At 38.4% G+C, this 22,352-nt stretch overlaps 1 protein-coding gene across 9 annotated transcripts in view; it reads left to right on the forward strand.

The window, feature by feature from the left end:
- COBL (cordon-bleu WH2 repeat protein) overlaps positions 1 to 22,352 on the forward strand; it is a 211,184-nt gene that overhangs the window by 118,000 nt on the left and 70,832 nt on the right. For all 9 annotated transcript variants that reach the window (XM_030011755.1, XM_030011752.1, XM_030011753.1 and 6 more), the window contains one exon: positions 17,960 to 18,154. In XM_030011755.1, coding sequence (XP_029867615.1) covers positions 17,960 to 18,154 — 195 coding nt within the window. The remainder of the gene's footprint in view (positions 1 to 17,959; positions 18,155 to 22,352) is intronic.

The raw sequence follows: 22,352 nt of genomic DNA on the forward strand, positions 1-22,352 counted from the left end.
AGCACACCTGTTGGATCAAGCCCCTTGGCTGATGAAGATGGAGAGATTTGCCAATTCCGTGGATCCTGATGGAGTTTAGGCAGGAGGTTAGAAACATGGTTTCTCAGTAGTTTTCATGCTCAGCACACCCAGAAGCAGAATTCAGGCACCAAACTGGGAGTGAGCACATCAGAAGGGTGTGTGTCAAGCTTATCGAAGGGAAAGCACAAAGCGATGCGAGTTAGGGAGGCCCAATCTAACAGGAGCGTGATGAGTTAGGCTAGCGGGAGGCAGTTCAGCTGCCAGACCTGGGCTGCGTGGCATCGTTCTCCATACTGTGGATGTACCCAGTCGGTGTGGTGTAAGTTGGCTCAGATATCTCCCTCCGATGTTTAATTAAGACCTGGTGACACACCCTTAACCACCCAAATCCTTTTATGTCTGATTCATTTTTTGTTACTGATTTCACTGAAAAGTTCTGAAGTTAACTCGCTAGCAAAAAATAGAATAAAGCAACAGCTAATAAGACCAATGGCTTTTAATTTGCATTAATAAAAGGACATTAAAAATAACCCAAAGACAAACTTAAATTCCATTTGAGATTTTTCTAGTGACATCTCAACCGCTCAGGCTTTGCTTCCTTGGTATTTAATATTACCAGAGCCCCTTAATAGTGTATAATAGCCTTGTAATTCATACTCAGTCATAATTCGTTCAGCATATTGTTCTTAGTGTAACTGGCAAGCATGCAGTGGTGTGGAAAATACCACCTTTAAAGAAAAGTTATCCCACAATCAGGCTTTTCTGCAATTGGATAAGCAGAGATGCAGTTCCTTTAAAAAGTCTTTCACGTATTTCTGTGCACATAAAATGCTTTTTGTGTTTAAGTTTGGGATGGTCTGGGAATGAGTCAGGGAATTATTAATTCCACTGCAAAGTAAATTTCTGTTTGATTTAGTGATGGATATCCAAAAATATTTCTTGTAAAGCTTTCCAAATGTAACTACTGTAGTGAAAAGATTAGTGTGTATTTATGCCAATGCCCTTTATTAGACGAAATCCGAAATGGCTAATTGTATGTCCTCGACTCCATATTTCTCATATACAATGGAAATTTTTTTTCAGACAGTAACACCTGTTTTTGTAGTGGCATAACCTGAATCACATGTAACCACAGATTTATTATATTAGTCTAAAATATCTTATTAGCATATGTAGAGTCTAGATACAGTGAATATTTTCAACATCGGTTAAGGTATAATTTCTTTTCTTTTGCAACCAATTTCTGAAGCATGAGCGCTAATAGGATTTGGTTCTTTTCCAGCCTCTTCTGTGGACAGTGAAGACTTGATTTCATTAAAAGTAGTGGCAAACAATAACATTTCTTTTAATTAGATGATCTCATGATTTCCACACATATTTGTTGTGCATTATTGTTCGTTGGCAAAACTAAGCCGCTTAGTAGCGTGTGAAACCATATGTCTCAATAACATCTTATGTCAGGTGAGGGAGCATTTGCAAAACAACATTTGCTGACAGGACACAATGTATTTTACTTTGATGGGGAAGTTTTCCTAAGTGAACTTTTTGGCTTAGTTCTCCCATGCAAAGTCAAACCTCCATGAGGCTTAGCGGGCCTTACAGGTCTCCCTTTAACTCAAAGAGGAGTTGCGTATACAAAGCAAAGACTGTATAGCACAAAGTACTGTGTGTACTGCTCAGTTCGTCACTACAAAAAGAGACCTTCTAATGCCTGTAGTCTGCAGAGCTGTTCCACGTTCTTTCTTCTTTTTTAATAAACAACTATTAAATTAGGTTTCATTGGTCTTTTACATGCAGCTCCAGTACTGATCTTCCCCTTTGAGCTTAGCAGAAATGATTAGAAATAATTCCAGTCATTGCTCTTTCTCTTACTCTCCAGTGTTTAATATTTCATTTGAATTCTCAGCAGAATTTTGGGACACAAGCTGAAGAGGGGAAAGAGTTTGACAAATTGCAGTAAGTCTTTTTAAAGACTTTTACAACAGCATGAAGTAGTAATACTTTCAGTGAGATCCATTTTCTTGACTTTTTTTTTTTTGGTATCATTTATACTTTTAAGCAGATCTCAAAATACTTGGGGAAACTGAGGAGAGTACTTCTGGTTTTATAAATGGTCAGCTGGAAGACCAGAAGAGAAAGCAGATCAAGGCAAATAGCAAGATGTAGCCCTGCAGAGTTCTTAAACAGGCGAGGAGCTGTAGGTGTTGGACCCACTGACGTTTTCAGTGTCATACCAAGCACCTGTTTAAGTGTTTCGCTGGTTTAGTACCTCGGTGACCTGGTGAGAGAGCCAGGTACGACCCATGTCTAGGACATGAGCTCTGTAGGCAGTCTCTGAAGTATACTGACATAGCAAGATGGAGAGATTACCAGTAGATTTATGATAGTTAGTGTTTGGTTCCCCCACACCCCCCCTCCTCTGATTATAACATTTTCTTCTTTCCATCCCAGCAAATGCTCAGGTACGCATCTTGATTTTGATCTCTCCCAGTTTCAGCACATAGATGGTGTGATTTCATTGGCTCTGAACGAAGCTCGTTCTGATTTACAGTTGTTTGCATAGGACAAGAGTCAGGCCAGGAAAGTGCACTGTGGAGGTTTGCCTTGTAAAAACCTAACGGCAATGGATTTGACAGAAGGAGGAAGGGAAGAAGAAACGTTTAAGACTATACATTAATCAAGAATTCTAGCAGTGAAGCTTTTCTTGCCTTGATTCTGGCAAATGTACAGATGAGAGATGCTGTGCAGAGACTGTTTCTGCACAGAGAAAGCCCTTCAAATGTAAACATTTGAGCAGCTGGCATGGGAGATTAGTACAGCAGTGGTGGGAGGGGGTAATAGTGGGTAGTGGTGCTGTCTAAATTTAACAAACGTTAAACAATGTGCTTGTTCTAGTTTAGAGGGTTACAGGTCAGAAAGACAGTATCAACTAAAAATACTGGCAATTGCACAAGTCAGTCAAAGTCATTAACTAGTATTTAATTAAAAGCAACTTGCCTTTCCCAAGTTGTGACACCTTCCTCCCTGCCCCACCAAAAGAGGAAAAAAAAAAAAAAAAAAAGGATTTGGGGAGAAAATACTCTACGAAACCTGTCTGAATTAAGAAAAAAAAACAACCAAACACTTTATCCTCTATCTATGGAAAGGCAGCGCTTTGAGACTTCTTAATGTTTTTGATTTGGATTGTGAACTGTCTTAATATATTGTTCTACTTTTAATTTCCTGTGGCTGAGTATTACATCAGAAGAAAGCATCATGCTGAGGGTGAAAGTAGTGTAGTTTCTGTTAGCTTTGTAGACTGGTGTTCATATGCTATTTAACATCATCTGGGGGGGGGTTACGTTTTGGTTTTTTAGGCCGTCGCCAAATAGTTACACAACTAGGCTGTACATCAGGGTATCTGATTGTGCATTGGGTTTTTTTGGATTTTGGTTTTTAGCTTGTGTTTTGATCACGCTTTTAAAACAAGTCCTAGTCTATTGGTTGTGATCCGATTCAGATGTGTTTTGTTGGAGGTGCTTTACTTTACTTTCATAATTTCTTTAGCAGTGGAGACTAAAGTATGGGTATCTGGAACCAAATTTTATGTTTAAAAAATCAGAGCTATACTTTCTGTGCTGGCGTTGTTATGATTTTCATTGAGTTTGAAAGTATACTGAAGAAAAAGATTTCCTGGAGAAATGACAGCAGCAGCATAGTTTAGAGCATTACTGTCTTTTGGCATCGTAAGGTTAGAGTGACCATCAGAGACTTGATGCAGAACTCACTAGAGCCAGTGGAAAAATTCCTGCTGGTTTCAGCTGGCTTTAGATCATGCTCTTTATGAGTTGTTAGCCATTATCTACACTAGGCCATTTTAAAATCATTCTTTCTTGTGCTACTTCAGGTTCTCTTTTGCATGGACAAAGATCTTCTGGCTGTTTCACTGTCATCTTTGAAAATGTAAGACTTTTGTTCCTTTTTGATGGACAGTTGACACAGATAAACCCCTTGAAGTTGCTTAATTTCTAGAGCATTTTCTCACTGAGGAAGGAGAAAACCCCAAAGTAAACATGTTAAGTCTTGTAGAAGATGAATTGCAAACAGTGGCAAAGGAAGCGAGTGGCTTTCACCGACCAATAATTCATTGCAAAAGCAGGTTTTTCTTTGTTATCTGAAGCAGTGCATACCCAGAGAAGTAAGCAGAAGTCTCAGCACTGCTTGCCCTGTTTAAGATGTAATCGTGCCAGTGAAAGTCCAAGCGTAGGTGTATGTTCTATCTGTTCCCACAGTTTTTAACTTCCGTGTTAGTTAAATTTGGGACTGTGCTTGAAAAGTTTCTGCCACAGCTCCTCAGTGGGGAGTGCACTCCAGTGGATTGGAATACTCCAGTCAGCAGGAATAAACAGATCGGAGAGCTGTGATTTCTTAGTATTTCACACTAAATTCACAAAGGAAACAAGGCTATACACAGTGGGAAATTAGTTTCTTAGGAATAACAAACATTTACAAGTCAAGCTCTGGTGTCCTAGGCTCGGAGAAACTTAGCTGGCTATAGTATATTGCAAAGGAAAATAAAAATATGAAATTATATATATATTTTTATATATATATAAAAAGTGGGAAAAGGCTGAAGTAGCTTGGGCTCCGGCACAGCTGTACTTCCAGTCATTTTGCAGTATCCTGTATTCTCGCTTCACTTTTATTTAGGTGGGGTGGCCTAGACAAGGTCAGAGTTAAAAGGATAACAATGAGTGCTCACAACAGGAAAAAAATAAAAGGCCAAGGATGTTTGAAGTAATGTTTGAATATAATTCTAAGAAAATTCAAAGGGGGGTCTGCTTCTTTATTCTTAACCTGTTCTTCTGTGCCCAGTTATTGAACTTGCGTCATTTTAGGTAGTCCTGCGAGGAGCAGGGAGTTGAATTCCATGATTCTTTTGAGTCCCTTCCAGCTTGAGATATCCTATGATTCCATGTTCAGGATATTGATTATTCTTCAAAGAGAATAGCCTTTGGAGAATCCTCCAGGATGGAGAGGAAGCTTGGATCTGAATTTCATGCTCATGCATGATTCAGATCCTGAAATGAATTTGCTTGTGACTTCTTCACGGTATAAGCATATGTATTTTCTATCCAAATTGTTCATCTCCTTTAATGGGACAAGCTTAATTTCTGTAGGTATTATGAAACAGAAGATGGATGTGTACGACACCTGGATGTGCTCTATCCATTGTTGAGCAGGAGAGTGTTGTCTTTAAACCTTCTCTTCACCTCTGTACTCCTGGCCACTGATGTTGATCTGGGACTAAATATTGAGCTGTTATAATTCAGCATGGTTCGTTGGCATCAATACCTGAGCATCAAGCTGTGAGCACGATGCCTGTGAGTTAGTCTTTTGTTTTTGTCTTCTGCAGCAAGCTGTCATATCTCCTTAAAGGATTGGTCTGCTTCAGTGCTGTTATTTGTGGCCAGAAATTCTCAGCATGAAAGATGCAGATACAGTTTGAGCGCTTGCCTAGGCCACCCCTTAGGGTTTCAGACCCAGCCTATTGCTCTCAGTGTGTGTAAGTATGTGTACGTACACTCACAAGGTGCATACAGGCATCTGAAAAAGCAAATTGAAGTAATAAATTTTGTGTGTGTATATGTACCTGTGTTTGTATGTAGATAGATGTAGGTACACACACAAGTTATGTACACACACTCACACGTGCGCATCCGGACATCTGAAAGAGCTAATTGAAACAGTAACATTCCTGGCTCTTGACTTCTGATTCATGTTGCTAGAATCCTCTTAGTGACTCTGTAATTAGGATTTGTGTTAAGATTTGCACTCATTTCAGAGTTCAAAAGCTGATTTGTTCTTCTAATTTAAGTTTTAAAATCTTCAGAGGTTGCATTGTTTTTCAGTAATATTTTTGGCAGTGTTATACTATTAAGAAGTGTAAAACTTCCTTTTTGAAAATTTGCTTTGACAGTTGGATGATTTTATTTGTCTCCCTCTAGCTAAACACCTACAGTTACCATAGACTTCAAAGGGAAAACCAGTTGCACAACTTCATTCTAAATTAACAAAGTATTTGTGTCGGAATTGGATTATAGGGACTGGAGCTGGAATTCAATTCCCTGAGCTTGAGTAAATCAGAGCAATTCCTTTGACATTAGAGAAGTTCTGCAGATCTTGGTGAAAATTTGGCTTTGAATTTCAGTACAGATTTTCTCCATTCATCATCAGCTGTAATAAGTAGAGATTTTCAGAGGCCAAAACTCAGACATGTCAGAGTTTCAGCAGACACTGAATGATGAGGAGAATTGATCATTAATGTTTCTTGTCTCTGGAAAACTTGTGTAATGACAACACTTTCATTAAAATGGGGGGAAAACACTTTTTAATTTAACTGGAATAAAAATAGTCAGTAAAAAACCAAAAATTATTTCTTCAAAACCAAACAAATACACACCCAAAAAACTCATGCCAGGAACCATTCCATTCATAATTCTGGTCCCCATAAAAGTTGGCTATGTAGACATTAGAGCAGATATTTCTAAAATTGTATGTTTTATGCAAAGTTTCCATCTCCTCCTCCAGTATAAATTGGCATATCTACAATGAAAATATATTGAAGATGATCAACTTTAGTGGTTTGATAGTTACTATATGTTAAAAGAATTTATTGCAGAAGAAGTTCTTCTCAGTAGTTTTTCAAAATATTTTGAATTTCAGAAGGACATATATTGCAAATAAAACAACTCCTGTCTTCCATGAACCAAACACATGGGCTGATTGATTTGAAAGAATTAGTAAGCCTAGAGAAAATAAACTCTTACTGCAATGATGAATTCATTTTGCTCAAGACCCCTGATCCTTTTTGTGGTTATTTATGATTGATGAACGCTTAACACCAGTGAAAATTCCGAAAATCTTTTTTTTGCTGTTGTTGGTCTTTGACCTTTTGAACTCCCTGTTTCCTGAAGTCTGTTGCCAAACCATTAATAAAGACAGATTCTGATTTTCGGCTTGGTTGTTGAACACTATTTGATTGAGCTAATCTATTTTCACATAGTGCAAAAGTGTAAGTGAAAGGAGAAACTAGCCTTTTCAAAGAAAATTTGGCTTTTTCCGTCCTCACTCTTCCAAGACTGCTCTCACTAGATCTGCTAATGGCCTTCCAAGGCCAAGCATAAATAGCCTCTTTTCAAATGTTCTTTCCTTGTTTTCCTTCTGGCTTGGTATTTTTCTGTCTTCTTTCTATACTGGGATTGAATTGAATTTTGGAGTCCATGTGAATTTTTGTCTGTAATTCTTTCTTCTTCAGGTTTCTTTAAAATGTATTTTTCCACTAGGGTCTGTCATTGGCTTTTAGACCTCTCTTGGTAGGTTTTAAAATGTTTCTTTCATTATTTTCTTCCATTCTGCCTCGTTCCATGTCTCAGTATGCGTTAAATCCCTACCACAGAAATATTTATTACACGCTCACAAATCTATATACTAACCCCCTTGCCTTTCAGTACTGAATCTTTACCAGTTTGAGTTCTGTTCATGTGACTTTTCCCTCACTGTCTTTATGTCAACAAGTGAGCATTAACATTGCCATCTTTCCGGGCTAACATATGAGCAATCATTGAGTTTTCTTGCAGAATATGGTTTCTGTCCTGCACAGTCTCCTTAGTTCATTGTTCCTTCCCCAGGATACGAGCCAGTACGCTATCATCACATCCATTGAAGTCTTCTGCTTTTTGCTTTGCTCTTCTCCTTTTCCAGATTTTTGTCTTTGAATTTCTGCAAGGACTTCCTCTCTGGTCGAATCCGGTGAACAGATTCGGTTCATTTTTCACCATAATGACTGTGTTTTTGTTTCTCTCCTCACTTCTTCCTGTGTTCTTTCCTAGTTCTTTTGCGTTTGCTTTTGTACCGCTTGGACGAATATCCAAGAGAGACTTGTAGTGTTTTCCACATTTTTTCCCATTTCCTTTTATAATTTACTGAACTCCCTGCACATCTCTTGTTACAAGCCCCCATCTTCTGTCTCCATTTGATGAGATACTTCATCTTGAATAGATAACCCCTTCCTTTTCCTTATAGATTAGCTCTTCTGGGTTTTTTTGATCTGGCATAGAATGTGACAAAAATCTTTCTTTCTCATCTATCTATTGCACTATCAGGTAATGATATGTTTACTTAGCATACATGCACATAGCTATCAAAAAAATTACAAGCGATGCGAGTAGCTCAATTTGCTGACTGCCTATTTTTTGTTAGCCATTCTCTCTTGGGAATATTTTGGGTTTAATCTTTCTCCCTATATTGCCTTTACATATTTGTATTTTTGACAGTTACGAAAAATCTATTTTCAAAATACGGCCTTTTTTTATAGGCTGACACATTTTGACAGTGCACTGTGACAGAAAGAGTTGGACTTGTAGGAAATAAGCTTTTAGCAGACCAGAAGGATGTAAATCAGCCCTGAGAGGGTTCATTTTATACATAAATTGATTCAGGTATTTTCCCAAAACGATATTAAAAAAAGAAGAAGAAGGAAAAAAAAAAAAAGACACCAGTCTAGCAAATGAGACACAAGCTTGTCCACGCACTTCTGAAAGTCAAGATAAATCATTTTACACTTGTGTGAAATACAAACAAACCTTATCCTAAGCATCTGCCAGCATCCCAGATTGTCACCTGTGGTTCAGCTTGACTATGGAATTCACTTCAGATTGTGTCTGCAGCCTGCACTCCTACCTCCCTCTGGAGTGACGGACAGCACTGTTTCCATTAAACTACCAAGTAGCATAGAAAATATCCGATGCAGAAATGTTTTCTATGCTATGTAAATGATGGGTTTGCCTTGCTAGGGTTTACATATCCAAAACAAAAGCAAGAATATTTACATTTTAGGGGTATTCAAAATGCATCTGTCATCCAGAAAGTAAAAAAAAAAAACCAAACCACATGCTTTGTGTGCTATCAGTTAGCCTGATGTTATCAGGTGCATAGCACAAGAAGGGCATGAAAGAAGTTGGCATGTTTGGGAAGCTTGTGCATATATGTCTATGATTTCTCTGTGATGTGTCTGTCACCTTAATGTGGCATTTTAAGGGATTGGACATGCACATGCTTTTTAATAAACACGGTGGTCTTAGTATATCCACTTACAAAGATACCTGTAATGCACACGTGCTGCAGCTTGTGGCTATTTCATGGATGTCATTGGATTTATACCAATGTTGAAATATCTTCTAATAATTTTACGTTTCATAGCTTTTTAGCTGTATTTCTGGAAGTTGAGAATCTCGTGGAAAGCAGAATATTAAGTGGAAAATACATCGACTAGTGTGGTTTTGAGCTGAAGTTTGGTTTTTTGAACATACACCTACTTGCTTTGCCCATTATGTTTGTTCAGAAAAGAATGTTTAGCAACCTAAGTTTCTTTTGTTTGTGGCTAAATAGCTTCAGATTTCAGCAAAACAATTTTTCATCCTTCATAGGACACAGTGAGAGAAATTGTTATGCATTAGAAAGATTTGTAGCAAGTGTATTTTCACTGCACTGAGTTGAGGCTGACTTGTCAATGCTAACAGCTCTGAGTCGAAGACATGTTTCCCTTCTTTTTAACAAGTTCCTCGGCTCTGATTCACGAGGTCTACAGGATACATGCTTGCTGGTTACTACAATGACTTCGGTGTCCAGATTGATAGGAGAGGGCACAAATGATTTATGTGTGCCTTCCAAACACTGATTTATACACTTTGGTCTTCTTGTTAGCACCAGGCAGAATGCTGCCTGCTCCCACCTTCTGAGTCGTTGAGACATGGCTCTGCCTTCTTTCCGTCTGTCCCACCATTCAGAAAGGGTAGTGTCTACACTTTCCTGTCAAGAAAGGTTATTTTTGCGAATTCTGTTGGGATGCTACTTTTTTTTAAAACTATGAATTTATTTGAAACACATTGTCACTTAAACAGAAGACACGAATCAAGCACACCATTGTAAATCAAGTTAGATTGTCTTCCCTTTTCTGCATGTAATGCTGTGCTGGAAAAAAATCATTGCATCCATTTCCCTTGATACTATGACTGTTGTCTTCATTCTACCAGGGAGACTTCTTCAGATTGACGTGAGTGATTTTGGGTAGCAGTAATAGACAAAGGTTTTGTTAAGCATGAAGAGTAGTGTGACTTGGGAGAATCTGAAGAGTGAAAAATTGAAACAGGAGAAATTATTTGGAGGAAATACACTGAATTTTAAATGGCCAGAGGTGATTTAAAAGCTTCTATTCTCAAAGCATTGAGGAATTACATCTATCATAAAATCTTGAAAAAGTATAAATGATTTGTCAATCTCTGAGTTGCTTGAATATTATATATACATTGTTGAATTTATAGATCTGTATTCCACTGCTTTATATGTGCAATGTTAGTGTATTCACTTTTGGAGAACTCAGATTAAATTTGTGTTCTCAGACTGGCTGAATACTGAGGGAAGTGGTAGTAGTAGGTGATGTTGATATTAGCAGTTAGGCTTGGTTTTACTGCATCTGATGCTTTATATTTGCAAGAATTTAAATACATGTTCATGTTTAGCTGGAATGCATGTATTCCCAATCCACGTTTTCTAACCTACTAATGACTTGAATAAAAAGTTTATATTCCCAAACATCAAACTCCTTGACTGTTCATAAAAAAAGTAATCAACTTACTTGTGAAATTTGCCATATTCATTTAGCATCCATCTGATTTTCAATTGGAAAATTAGTTTTGAATATTGCTTCACACACAAGAAGTATAACAAAAACTAAAGAAGATTCTTGGAAGCTCTCTCTGGTTGGGCTCCCTCTTTGTCCTCAGCGTAGTGCACATCTAAGACCATCGGTCTGTTCTGGAAAGCTTTTCTCCTGGAGGCTTCCACTGTTCTAGTTCCCTCTAGTTGTTCTTCAGCTTTTCTACTGGAAAAAGGGGTTGGACATCACAGGAGGTGCAAAGTGAACATAAATCAGTTGGCGCTGGAAACCAAGGTTGTGCTCCTAGCTGTAAAGATGCTTTACATCACATGACCTTACCCAAGTGAGGACAAGAAGTAATCAGATAAACTTCTAGGAAGGGAAATTATAGTTAAGGTACAAGGAAAAAAATGTTAATGATAAGGATAGTTAAGCAATAAAACAGCATAATTGCGGATGATGTGGACCTGTGTCATAGGAAGGTTTAGTAACCTCTGCGGTGACAGATTGGGTCACGTTACTTCAGTGCTGGGAGATGCAAGTGGATGACTTTGTAAAGGGAGGTGACCTACCTGGCACTGCTAGGATTTCTGATCGACAAACTTTGTACTAAAACGAGAGGAATGTGGTCGGCCACTGTGAGGGAGGACTGGCAGGGGCACAGGAGAGAGGACATTCTCAGGCATTTCTAATTCTGGCTGTATAAGTTCTGGTGTCCACCAAATGGGCCCTGACAGCAAGATCTGGAATTGCTAGCTAGATACTATCATAAACTTATACAAGCATAAGATAGCACTGCAGTTGTACAGACTTCGAAGTATAACTCAAAACTTTTACAGTGAAACCTTGAAAGCCTACTCACTAGACATAGAAAATTAACATGATGCTGCCTGTATGAGTTACTGTTGTGGAAATGAAATAGCTCCTTCTCTTTTAATATTGTGATGGGTGACTAGATCATTTCCTACCAATAGTAAAATGCAATGAGATAATAAAGCAAAGTAAATTGCATAAAAATGCATTTATTTTTTTTTAGGTCAAAGCAGGAAAAGGGTAACTTTTTTCCTTTCTGACTGCAGACTGTATGCAAGTACCAGAATCACAAGTGCTTCAGGGAATACAAAAACCAAACTGTATTCAGTGTGGCTGGTTAGAAAGGAAAATCTGAGTAGTCACAATCTTGGGTTTTTTTAAAACTGTCTCCAAGCAATCTCATGACTGAAGTAATATGCTTTGGTTTTGAAGCAGGAACTTTGGATTAATTCAGTTTCAGTGTTATCAGATTTAGTGCTAGTATAAGGAATTTCACTATCATGTCAAGGAAAGCAGCCTCCTACTTCAATTTGTGCAGTAGGTCTGAAATAACCTGTCTGGCATTTTAAATGGCCAGTTGTAATCAGTTGTGGTGTCATTCAGCAAATCAATAAAAGTTTGCATTAATGGAGTTTAAATGTCTAATAGGCATAAATATTCTTGTTGTCGCCAAGTAGATGGATTTGTCTGCCTGCTCTAAATCTTACCTTTTGTATTTACCCATGGTATGCTTGCAAAAAAAAAATTATTTCCTAATACATTTATTCTTATTTTTTGTCTCTGTTTTGGAAAAAATAAAAATCTTTACTTTTTGCTGATACATCTGGTACTTTGAGTGCTTAAAAACAGCTCAATTGATTACTTTTGATTTAAAAACTTCTCAGAAGGAAATTGCATAACAAGACTGGGAGCTAAAATATGTGAGTTTTGGCAAAGAGCTGCGGAAGAAAGGCCTGGCTGTAGCAACCTCACAAGAAAAGAACTTGACATTTTGAAAAATTTTTATTGACCGGTGTGGACAGGGAACGGGAAGTCAAATCACTCTCACAGGCGAGCTGCAGTCTCTTCCTTGCTGACCTTTAAATGCCACTTAGTGTCATCAGGAAATCAAGGAAATGCTAATAACAGGGCTTTGGGTAAGAGAGTTATATATGAGGGATATCTTCTGAAAACAAACATAAGCTGACTTCCATTTTTATACACATCTATTTTGTAAAATGGAATTCTCACAGCAGTACAGTTATATTTTTAATAGATTAATCTTACCTTATTAATATTAACGTGAAAATTTTCAGAAGTATCTGTAAGATGTCAGAGCTCCTGTTGATTCTTGAAAAGTGAGTAGTTTGCAAAAGACGTCTTATAATTGCATTCTAGGTTGATGACCTTGGAACACAGACTGGCCTCTGCTTTAGGCTCTTAATCTAGCTTGTGTTGAGTTCAGCAGGCTATGGACTTTGGTAGTCTTGTAGAAAGTTGACTTTTCAATGTCTTTTGAAAATGGGACTGGTATGCCTAAGTCACCAGGTTACTCTGAGCGTTCATACTCCTGTGTTTTTAACAGCTCCTCTTTGCCCTTCCAAAAAGTCTTTGAAAGCTAAATTTCAACTAGAAGAACTGGTAGGAAAAAATCCTAAAATGAAACTGCTTAACCCCCAAGAAAGCATCTTGTACGTTAGAAAAAAAGGAAGTTCCTTAGATTTCAGAAGTTTCATGAGAGGGAAAAAACTAGCTGGCAAGTACAACATGAAACAATGGATCCGTGAAACCTGATGGCACCGTATGTAGGCACTGCAGCTGTTTCTTGCCTCCTTCCAACATGGAACTGAAATGGACTTTAGTCCATGGTTGTGGTTCAGTACATGTTCAAGACCCTTGCTAGACTAGAGTCTAACTTGACTGCTGACTTATGCTGGTGTGTCTGTGTTTTTGCTGGGTTTGCTTTGGATTAACTGAGGGGGGAAAAAAAAAAAAGAAGAGGAAACTATTTCTTTTTTCTTGCTAGTTTGCATTACTTGTTGTTTGAACTGCTAGCAAAGTGCTCTAACACTAGTGGTCTACCAAAGACTATGATTTTACAAGTTGGGAGACATTTTTAAAAGCTCTTTATATAATTCATTGCCATGAATTTTCTTTCTCGGACATTATTTTTCTTTTTTTTTTCCTTTTTTTTTTTATTTTGCAAAGCAGTTAAAGCGGATTGTAGGAATTGATTTTGATTCTGAGCAGAACATTCATGCTAACCTATTTGCAAATGAAACAGAGGATAAGGGCTGATTTTTTAGCCAGCTACACTGGCTGCAGTACTTGAACTTGGCTTTCATCTTACTTACACTGCTGTAATTTGAGTAATTCCACTGAAATCGATCCATTGATAACCAATTAAAACAACAAGACATGAGAGATGGTTTGGGTAAGTGGTATGTATGTATCAGGTCCCTACAAGTTTGCTTAATTAATGCTCTGTGCTTTTAATAGTTGCCTTGCTAACCTGCCTGAAAACCAAACCTCCAAAATCCAGTGATTTGGAAAGAAGCTGCACTGCATCTAGCACAACATAAAATATAAAAGCTGGGTAAGGCGTTGTCTCTAGATTAGGTTTACAACAAAAGACGAGCCATGCCAAAAACACTTGTGTCAGTGGTTTGTGTCCAACGGTTTTTTTCTTCTCTTAAAGCTACTGAACATGACTGCACACATGGGAGAGCTTGAAGGTCTGCCTCCAGTTAGACAAACATCTCATTGCTGAATGACTGGGCTTTCAAAACTGCTTTGAGGTTGTCCTCATTCCATTCTCCTGGAAGCTGTAGCAAGTTTTTATTTTAGGGGAACAGTCTTAACATGAGCATTCTTGAAATGCTCACTGACTAAATAATGGGCTTTAATATAAAGGTTGGACTTGGAAAAGAAAATGTAGCTGCATTTCCAAAGTTTTTATTTTTAATTTCATTGAAGTCCTTTTATTGTAAACTATTTATAGTGTCATATAAGTATTATTTTTTTTCCCTGTATCTTCTGTTAGGATATGCAAGCTTTAAAAAAAAACCCCAGCCTTCAAATGTTCAGTTGTTCATCACTGTATTCATTCATAGCGATCTGTTGCCTGGAAGAGGATTCTCATAGCTCTTCAGCCACAAGACCTTGACACAGAATCGAATAGGATATTAATTTGAAACTGGATACATCCTATCTTCTTACTGGTACTCTGTGTATGTAATGCTAGGAGGGAAGTCTTAGGGGTTTTTTATTAGTAGTATACATCTTTAAATCTCTTAACAAAATTTCTCAACCTTTTTATCCAGCAAGGAAAATCAAAGAATTAAAAGAGTCACAAAAGCATACCTGTAGAATACACTGTAAAATTATTTTCTTCAGTGATTTTGTAGGTGTGTGAAAAGAGGAGACTATATTTCACCCTGGAACCCTGTAATTTCTTTAGGAGTAAACAAACTTTATTTGATAGAACCAGGTACAATATGCACTAAGAATGACTTAAAACTTTTAGGTTACAGATGAGATCATTATTTTTTCCACTGCCCAAGATACAGGGCCAAGAAAAGAGTATATTTCTTTATAAGATTAGACCTACTCTTTTAAACCCCACCTTCCACTTTTTCCACAAGCTTTTTTCTTCATTGCTAGAAAAGTGAAGAAGCTATTGATGCTATTCAGTTCAGAGAAACTGGTGATGAAAAAGATGTAGCAAATACTGCTTTAATGCTTCAGTAAAACCCTGTTTGTGCTAAATATACTATTCCAAGATGACGTCTGCTGTGCAGTGTGCAGCATAAAAGATAACAAAAGCATCCAGCTGATATTTTTAAGTGTTGGTTATCACATGTGTAGTAAATGCAGGACAAGACAAATCAGTTTGCTATCTGCATTTAGCATTTTCAGTTGCTTTCACAGGAATCTATAGAACATTGAGCTTTACCAGGCAGTCAGGAACCTGTATTACATACATCTTTTTGCATTGCTGTATTTTTTAGCTCTTTATGCTTCATCAGTGCTTCTCAACGGTCCTAAAATCAAATTCATTGTCTTTTTGAGCTTGCTGCCCCATGTTGTTAATTTTTACCTAAGATTGCACTTGGCACTTGTGGAGAAGAATTACCGTGCCATGTCACAAGTCAAATTCACTGCACGTTACACCCTTGTGGCAATCCAGACGTCCACCACAACGACGAGGCAGCCATACAATTGAGGCAAAGCATTTTCCACCAGTTTCCAGATTGGAGAACTTAGGTTCAAAGAACTACCTCTTTTATTTGGAAAGTGATGGGATTTGTGGTGGCCTTTAGTTTCCTGGCAGTATGTATTCTGTGGTTTTGGACAAAATTCCACCTGAGAGCTTTGTGTCCTTGATGGGTGAGTTTTGCAAGTGCAGTAGCATGTTCTGTTCTGATAAGAACAGCATTATCAACCACGGTCATCAGCCTCTACTTCCAGAATAGGTATCACTGGTGATACCAATGAGTGCACCCTCAGCAAGTTTGCCGATGACACCGAGCTGTGCGGTGCGGTCGACCCGCTGGAGGGAGGGGATGCCATCCAGAGGGACCTTGGCAGGCTGGAGAGGTGGGCTCGTGCGTACCTCATGAAGTTCAACAAGGCCAAGTGCAAGGTTCTGCACATGGGTCGTGGCAATCCCAAGCACAAATACAGGCTGGGCAGAGAATGCATTGAGAGCAGCTCTGTGGAGAAGGACTTGGGGGTGTTGGTTGACAAGAAGCTCAACATGACCTGGCAATGTGCGTTCGCAGCCCAGAAAGCCAACCGTATCCTGGGCTGCATCAAAAGCAGCATGGCCAGCAGGTTGAGGGAGATGATTCTCCCTCTCTACTCCACTCTCGTGAGACCCCACCTGCAGTACTGCCTTCAGCTCTGGGGCCCCCAACATAAGAAGGACATGGACCTGTTGGAGCGAGTCCAGAGGAGGGCCACAAAGATGATCGGAGGGCTGGAGCACCTCTCCTGTGACGACAGGCTGAGAGAGTTGGGGTTCTTCAGCCTGGAGAAGAGAAGGCTCCGGGGAGACCTTAGAGCAGCCTTCCAGTACCTGAAGGGGCCCTACAGGAAAGCTGGAGAGGGACTTTTTGCAAGGGCATGTCGTGATAGGACAAGGGGTAATGGCTTTAAACTGAAAGAGGGTAGATTTAGATTAGATGTCAGGAAGAAGTTCTTCACTGTGAGGGTGGTGAGGCACTGGAACAGGTTGCCCAGAGAGGTTGTGGCTGCCCCATCCCTGGCAGTGTTGCAGGCCAGGTTGGATGGGGCTTTGAGCAACCTGGTCTGGTGGAAGGTGTCCCTGCCCATGGCAGGGGGGTTGGAACTAGGTGATCTTTAAGGTCCCTTCCAACCCAAACCATTTTATGATTTCACAGAAGCCATTTCCAAGAAGAAGCGACCATCTCATAACTTATTTAAAAAGTAAGATCTTCAATTTAATATGGAAGCTTCTCTTAATTAAAAATAGCAAAAGGTAACTCACAGGTTTTGTGGGAAAAGTTTTTGCAAGGTCTTTATTAGCAGATTAAAGAAAGTAATTATGTTGAATTTTAGTGTCAAAACTAGTTAAAAATGGATATTTTCAAGCAATCATGTTTCCTAGTCTTTCCTATTTGTAGATTTACTACTATATGACTGCATATATTTCTGTTTGTATATTAATATAAAAATGTATTAAGGCCTTGATCTGAACTCAGTGAAACTTTTTCTATTGATTTTATTAAGTTTTCGATGAGAACTAAAGTTATTTTTAATATTAAGGAACTATTGAAATAGTTTCTGCTTCTCCTTTCATCTGGGCTGGTTAAAATCCAGAGTGGTGCCTGTGAGTAGGACTTCTTTTGACTAGGTTAAATGGTTGTTTTCAGTAGCTTGTAAATGATTGTGCTTGATTGTGCATGTAAGTTTGAAATAGTTTGATGGTAGCAGAGTTTATCTTACGTAAATCTGCAGAGAAGACTCAGGTAAATCAGTCAGATTGATAATAAAATAGACAAGCCTGAGACAGCATATGGTTAATACAGTGTTCTCATTTAAGAGTAAATCTTGCTTTCAGAAATGTGTATTACTTGTAATTTAAATACAACTGCAGATGCATTTGGATAACTGTAATTATGTGTCTCGATGAAGCTTATAGTTTAAATAGCAAGCAGTAGTAGTGTTCCCATCAGCACTACTGTTAAACTGTATTAGGTGCTCATCGTGCCTCCTGACTTACTAATACTGCCTGTAAGCTTTGTTCCAGTTGACCTTTAGAAGTTTCCAAAAGTTACAGTTTGCAATTCAGCAACTTTGGCAGAGGAACATACCTGATTATTCATATCATTGTTTAAGCGGTAACCAGATGTGTCTTGTTTTAATTCTTTCTTTCCCATTGTTTTTAAAAAGTGATGTTAATCCAAGATGTTAATCCATTTACAGGGTTTTTCCACAGCACCAAATTCCCCTTCGGTGAATTCTCGGTCCAGTAGCCTGGGTCCATCACTGTCCCTTGGTAACATCTCAGGAATGACAGCAAACCCAGAAGTGAAAAAACGCAGAGCACCTCCTCCACCAGTTGTGACACCTGCGTTGCAGAACGTGGAGATGAGTGGACAAGACAAGACAGCAGCACAGGTAACGGTGACACCACAGAATGGGCTGCTTTGCCTGTTGTGCTGGCTACCATCAGTTCATTCATGGGAGCTAAAGTCATTCACAGATATTTTGGTTAGCCATTAACTACAGCTCACCAAACCTCTTGATCTTACAAAATAAAATTATCAAAAGTCTTGGAGTTTTGTACATATTTACTGACCTTTCTTGGGACTGCCCCAGGCTTTCTCCCATGTCAATCTTTCTAAATCAGAAAAGTTTTGTGAAGCATTATGCTAAAAGGAGGAGGGTGAAGAAAAAGTAAGACAGAACAGCTGGAAATTGTGTGGGGTAATTAGGTATCCTTATTGGCCATGGCAGGCCTGGAAAATGGGTGGCAGTTCTAATGACTGACAAAAATCTTCAGCGTGCTGTTTTGTCCAGATACTTGTCAGTTGTCGCCTACATCCCCGTTTCCAGTGCTGCCGTGGGATACCAGAAGATCTGCTCTGCTTTCTGAGTTGTGCCATGTGACCTTTTAAAGCAGTGCTCTGTTTTTGCTTTTAAAAAAGGTCACTGTTCCACAATACAGTTATCGAGAATTAAACAGAAATCGGAGGGAAACCTTTCTGAGGACCTAACCCTTTGAAAAGAATAGAGTTAAGGGAAAAGGAAATTGTTCTTGTTTTTATAGTGACATTCAGGTACGTATGTTACTAAACATGCGCAAGCATGTTAAGACATCGGGTTCCGCCATCAACAAAAAGTGTTACATTCTAAATGTAAACTGTAAAAGTCAGTGTGTAAAGCTATACATGGATGCCAAATAAGAATGCGAGGAACCAATACCTTCAAGGTTGTGTAATGTGGACTGACTCTGTCTGCTTAGGGCTTGTCATCTCTACAGCAGACTGATCTTTGAAAGCGAACTGTGTTAGTGCAAAATAGAGTCAGGAAGGAATCTCTGAGTTCAGTATAATGGAGGAGGAGTCGTCTAGTGCTCAGTCTCACTCCCCGTCACTCTTTTATTTATCTGCATTAAGACATAAGTTAAGTGCCTTCTCCAGTGAAGCACTGTGTAAGCAAAGTTGATGCACACTCTTGGTAAAGGATTGTGGAACCTTATTTTCTCATTCTTACGATGTCTAAAAGTGTGATTGCTGGAACGTAGCGGTGTTTCATTTTTCAAAATTGGAATATGTGCCTTTGAAATAGCACTCATTTATTATAGACACAGCTGAAGAGAAACAACAATGTTTTCTTGCAAAATTTGGTGCGCTTTCTTTTTTAAAATTTCCTTTTGAAATTCCTACTGTAAATATTTTGATGCGGCTTCTTGTGTCCCCCAGAGTTAAACATTTAATGTGTTCAAGATAAATAGATCTTTTTGTACAAAAATACCATGGCATTATAACTCTTAAGTTTATAAAAGTATGGTAATCATGGACCATATTATTCTACCATTCTCTTAGGCTGGTCTCCCTGCAGTGTGGCATGGAGATTTTAAATTCTGTTGCACAAAACCGCTGAAAAACTAAACTCTCTTTAACCATGTTAACATTTCTATTTTCAATATTGTTGCAAATATATTAAAGTACTGGCTTTCTGAAGCCATTGGGAGAAAAGTATTTCTTTATTGCAAGAAGCATACAGTACAATGTCAACTTCAAATTTTCTTAGTCTAAAGGAAGAGCTATTTTGAAGAAGGGAAACAGATGAAGGTTGCATCAGAGGATTTTCCATGATGAAGTTAATTTTGGGCAATAGAAATGTCTTGTGTAGCTAACAAAGCCAATGAAGAGCACAGTAGATTATGAGCACAGTTGCTAGAGTCTGTTTTGCTGCATTTGTTGGGTAAAGGACATCTTTCTGAAAATGGTGGTATAGGTCAAAATATTAAACAGTTTATGGTGGGCTTCTGAAGCTCTCAGGCTGAAAGTTGCTCCCAGGCTGCCCTGTAGTTTGAACAAGAACGTGTGGATTACAGTTGAAATGAAGCACAAGTTCCATGAAGCAATCAAAAACCGAGGGACGAGATTAATTATTCAGTATTAAGTGGCAAGGTAGCAACAGAGATTTTGTTTATAAGAAAACCCAAACAGTTCTATTTTATCTACGTGCAGACTATCCAGTTTGCTGTGAAAATAGAGTAAAAAATCTCAGGGTGTAAGTTTATTTCTTTAGTTTATGGGAAAGAATTAGCACTGATTCTTTTTTTTCAGGGAAGGACGTCAATTCCGTATTAATGGACTTCCTTCCATAAAAAGATAAGATGTTTGTTTAGAAAACTTTATTTATGTGCAACTGTTACTAACAGGAAGATCCTGCAAAAGGGGAACATGTTTATTTCCAGTGCTAGCGCATTAATAGAAAATGAAAAAAGTGGTATTCTGAACTTTTAGAAGGTTTTTTTCTTTTTTAGCTGTCTGGTTCCATAAAGTTGTGTAGAAAAGCGAATACTGTAGCTGTTAGGAATACCTGTAATTTGACTTTCCAACGCAATAAGCCTGTTATTTTTAACCCATTGTTAAACTCCAGAGCATTCAATTTTCTTTACAGCACAGATGATTCTTTAGGAATATATATCTCATCTCCCTGCCTAGTGGTTGCAATCAGAAATTTCCATGTGTATGAAGGGTGTTTTAAATTATGCTTTAGATTTAGATTTTCTCCACTCACTCTTCTGGATAGGTAGATTACTGCAATATAATTTTACTATATTGCAGCTTTTGTTTCTGTGGGGCTTACAGTAATTTACCTCCTTGAGGGTAAAGCCCCTGCAGTAACTTTAATTACTTTTTAGTGCAGCATCATTAGTTTTCCTTGTCTATTTAAAGGTAGTGTTCCCTCTGTAACTGTTTTAAATCTCCTCTAGAAAATACCCGTTTCTCTTCAGGGCACAATTGAGCAGTGCTTCAGAGTGTGCTGAACATGCACTAAGTAGTTTGCAAAAGAATGCAGAGTCAAAGAAAGGAGTCTACAGATTTCTTCCCTGGAGACTTCCCCCCTGTTTTTTTAAACATCTTCCAAGTGATGCTATTTAGAATAATGAGAAGTCACTTGAAAAAAATAGTCTTCAAAAGACCAGGGTATGGTAACATTTCCACTATGAAATCTAGAAGGTTAGATGCTTTAGAAGCAAGGAGGTCCCCTCCTTTCTTAAGTTGTAACACGGAGCCCGCGCCATCCAGAGAGTAGAGGAGAACACTGTAGGGGGTGAGCAAAAACTGAGCCCCCTTTGCAACCAATCTCAGTTCTCTGTCACAGCACTTTAGATGATGTGCTAGCAGAATTTGAGGCCACCTTACAGTAGGCATAGTGTAAACTGAGTCCCCACCCCAAAAAGCATGCACCATGTAGACAAAATATATAAGAGAAAACCTGTATGAGTATGCCATTGTAGATAGAGCATACAGAGAAGAGCCACATGTGAAGTCTGACAGAATTAAACAAACCTCCTTGGAGGCTTATTCAGTGATCTCTCTTAAAAAGTAAAAGAAGTGTGTTTGGGTCACTTCTTGGAAGAACTGTCGAATTGAGTATTGGAGTCTTTTGGCGGTCAAGAGTATTGTGCACTGGCAAATTAGTTTATGGGAATAATTACTTTTTTTCTTTTTTTTTTTTTTTTTTTTTAGTATGTGTGTGGAAATACAGAAATTGTAGTGAGGGGGGATGATAAAGAAGGCCTCAGGGAGTTTCTGTAAGAGCCTTTTCTGTGAAATGGGGTGGTTTATTCAGAATAAAATCATGAGGCTTTTTGGAGACAACGTCAGAATTAGAAGAGGGCTCTTCAGTGCCTTCATCTGTATAATAGCTCTGATGTTAACTCCAGAAGCCAGAAATGCAATTTGTAGACTGTGATAAAGGAGCCGTGTGCTATTTCAGCTGCTGCGATTTTCAGAACAGAAGCACTTTCATATAATACGTAGGTGTAACAGGAGGCATCTGGGATTTGTTACTAGCCAAATTCCTGTATTAATAGAGGAATAGGGCGATGTAACAGATACAATATTCTCACATTTGTTTCATAGATTTTAATCTTAGTTTTCATATGCCAAGACAGTGGGTTTAAATAAAAACTGTATCATTGCTTTTAGTGCAGGTGAGGAACTGGCCTCACACTTTCAGAAGGTTCCATTATAAACCAACACAATTTTCAGGTTTATTTCCATGTTTATATAGTTTCCTGGAGGTTGCTGTAGGCTAACGTATGCCACATACTGTGGGTTTTGCCCTGCTT

This window comes from Aquila chrysaetos, chromosome 4, assembly GCF_900496995.4.
Source record: "Aquila chrysaetos chrysaetos chromosome 4, bAquChr1.4, whole genome shotgun sequence".
NCBI lineage: Eukaryota > Metazoa > Chordata > Aves > Accipitriformes > Accipitridae > Aquila > Aquila chrysaetos.